The following is a 2,266-nucleotide window of genomic DNA, read 5'->3' as shown; positions in this document are numbered from 1 at the left end:
TGCCTGCATCGCATTTATTAATACAAAACAAAATACAATTACATAAGCGTAAAAACAATGATTACATTATATGATTACAGAAAAACTAAGTACGTACGATAAAAATATTTACAATACAGACGATCACTGATCGCTGTTACATAGTATAAATTGTAACAATTAAAGCAAAATTGCTATACAGTTAATTAATACGAACAAGCTTAGGAAAAATAAAATTTTTACAAAATTAGTCGCTAGAGGAGATGTAATGGTTGAGGCCGTCTTCCTCGGGATCTTTGTTTGTGACGTCGAAGTCACTGTTTTCATTGTTGGCGGCTTGATCAGTGTTGTCATCACGTTCTTTTAGTTCCTCGGTTTTAATTATAAAGTCTGTAAAAGTTTTCCACAAGTCTTTGTCTTGGAAGATAATCGACGGATCTGGAGGCCACCTTGTATTCTTGAGTAGATAGTCTCTCATTAAACGAGCACGATGACAGTCATGTTTAGGGCAGTTGAAAGCGAAGTGAGTAGCATCACCAATTTCATTTTTTGAGCAGGGGCACGTGTCAGTTTCCCTGAACCGAAACCTACATAAGTATGCCGGAAAGTTCCCGTGGTTGAGTAGCACTTGTGATGAAAAAACACTATGTTCCGAATAAATTGCTCTGATCCTTGTGTTGATAGAAGGAATAAACTTAAAACAGTGCCTGCCAGTGTCGGCAGACCTCCATTCTCTCTGCCAAGCAGAATTAAGAAGAGTAGTTAATTGCTTTTTAAGTTCGTTTTGAGGGATGTCTTTGTAGGATGGATCTATGGATGTGTTGGCACCCAATTTTGCTAGTTTGTCTGCGAGTTTGTTTCCTACAAACCCACTGTGAGCTGGAACCCACACAAAATGTAAGTTATGAATTTCGCCCAGATCCTTAGCCGCTGTGAGAAGTCTATTCTTCAGAATAGTAGGACAGTTGTTATTATTTAGACAGTGGAGAGTAGTTCTATTGTTAGTAAAGATGTAAATGTTCCCTTTGTAGATGTCGATGATATTGCGGATATGTTGGATGGCTTTTAAGATTGCCCAAACTTCGGCTTGAGCATTTGTGCAATATGGAGCTAGCTTATTGTAGCATTGATATGTTTTTCGATTATTTCGGTTTTTGATAGTTAATCCAGAACCCGTGTCATTTTTATTTTTTGCACTGTCAGTGAAGATTTTCCATTTTGACTTACTGTTATTGTCTGATATGTTTTTCTATTGAATAGTGTAGTTTATATCTTCAGCCGGATGTTGCATATATTCATCTTTTTTGAGCCTCCTGTCAATCCCATAATTGCTACTATTTTTGTCGATTTGGATGTTGTTTTCAATCATATCTAGATTAAGTGCTTCTTTACTAAAAAGATGAGGTTTAATATGGTCACTTTTATTCGTGAAATACCAGTGCCAGATTATGTATTTTGCTTGAAGATGTATTGGGGAAGATTTGTCAATACCTGTAGAGCGTTAGAAGGAGCTGTGTTATAGGCCTTCTCGATTTTGATGGTGAATTTTCTTTGGATTGATGTCAATTTCCCTTTCATGTGGACATTGTTGAGCGCCTCAATTCACACTTGGACCGCATAAAGAAGGGCTGGCTTAATCGCTGCTTTGTAGATGTACTTGGAGTTTGTGTAATTTAGTCCCCAGGTTTTCGCTGTAATCCAGTTCAATAAATTTGCTTTTTTCTTCATTTCCTGACATGTATTGCGGATGTGGGCGTGCCAGTTGAGTTTGTCATCGAAAATTATTCCAAGATATTTAATTTCCTGTTGAATCTTAATTTTGTTTTTATCTATGAAAATCCTGGGCGGTCGCTGTAGTCTATTTCTTTTATTTTTCCTGGTACAAACCATACCTACTGTTTTTTTATAATTTATTGGAAGTCTATTATCCTGGCTCCAGTTGTATATTTGCTTCAAGGTGTCATTAGTAATTTTTTCCAGTTTATCAACATTTTGATGTGAGACGGTTAGAAGAAGATCATCAGCAAAGGCTTGTAGAGTTATAGTGTGGTCTTTCTTGATTGTGTTTAATAAATCATCAAAAACAAGATTCCAAAGGCCAGGGCCGCTTCGCAAACCCTGGGGACAGCCTCTGTTACTTTCTCTATTAATAGTAAAGCTATTTTCGATGTAGGTGATTTTCCTGTTTTTCAAATAATCTTTTCCCTTGATGTGGGTTCCTGTCCGTGGTGAGGGGACCTCCCAGAGATGGTTTAGAAACTCTTCTTTACCATCGCTGGGATCTGAA

General features: G+C 37.2%; 1 protein-coding gene across 1 annotated transcript; it reads right to left on the bottom strand.

The window, feature by feature from the left end:
- Positions 1 to 226: 226 nt before the first annotated feature.
- On the bottom strand, positions 227 to 1,557 carry LOC136972540 (uncharacterized). The gene is made up of 2 exons (XM_067267126.1): positions 1,471 to 1,557; positions 227 to 1,228 (listed from the first exon to the last, which is right to left on the bottom strand). Exons 1-2 carry the CDS (start codon positions 1,555 to 1,557, stop codon positions 227 to 229), a joined length of 1,089 nt encoding a protein of 362 aa, XP_067123227.1.
- Between the last annotated feature and the right edge of the window lie 709 nt (positions 1,558 to 2,266).

Source organism: Centruroides vittatus, unplaced genomic scaffold (genome assembly GCF_030686945.1).
Source record: "Centruroides vittatus isolate TY-2023 unplaced genomic scaffold, ASM3068694v2 contig_296, whole genome shotgun sequence".
Classification (NCBI taxonomy): Eukaryota; Metazoa; Arthropoda; class Arachnida; order Scorpiones; family Buthidae; genus Centruroides; species Centruroides vittatus.
This window is presented reverse-complemented; position numbering and strand designations above follow the sequence as displayed.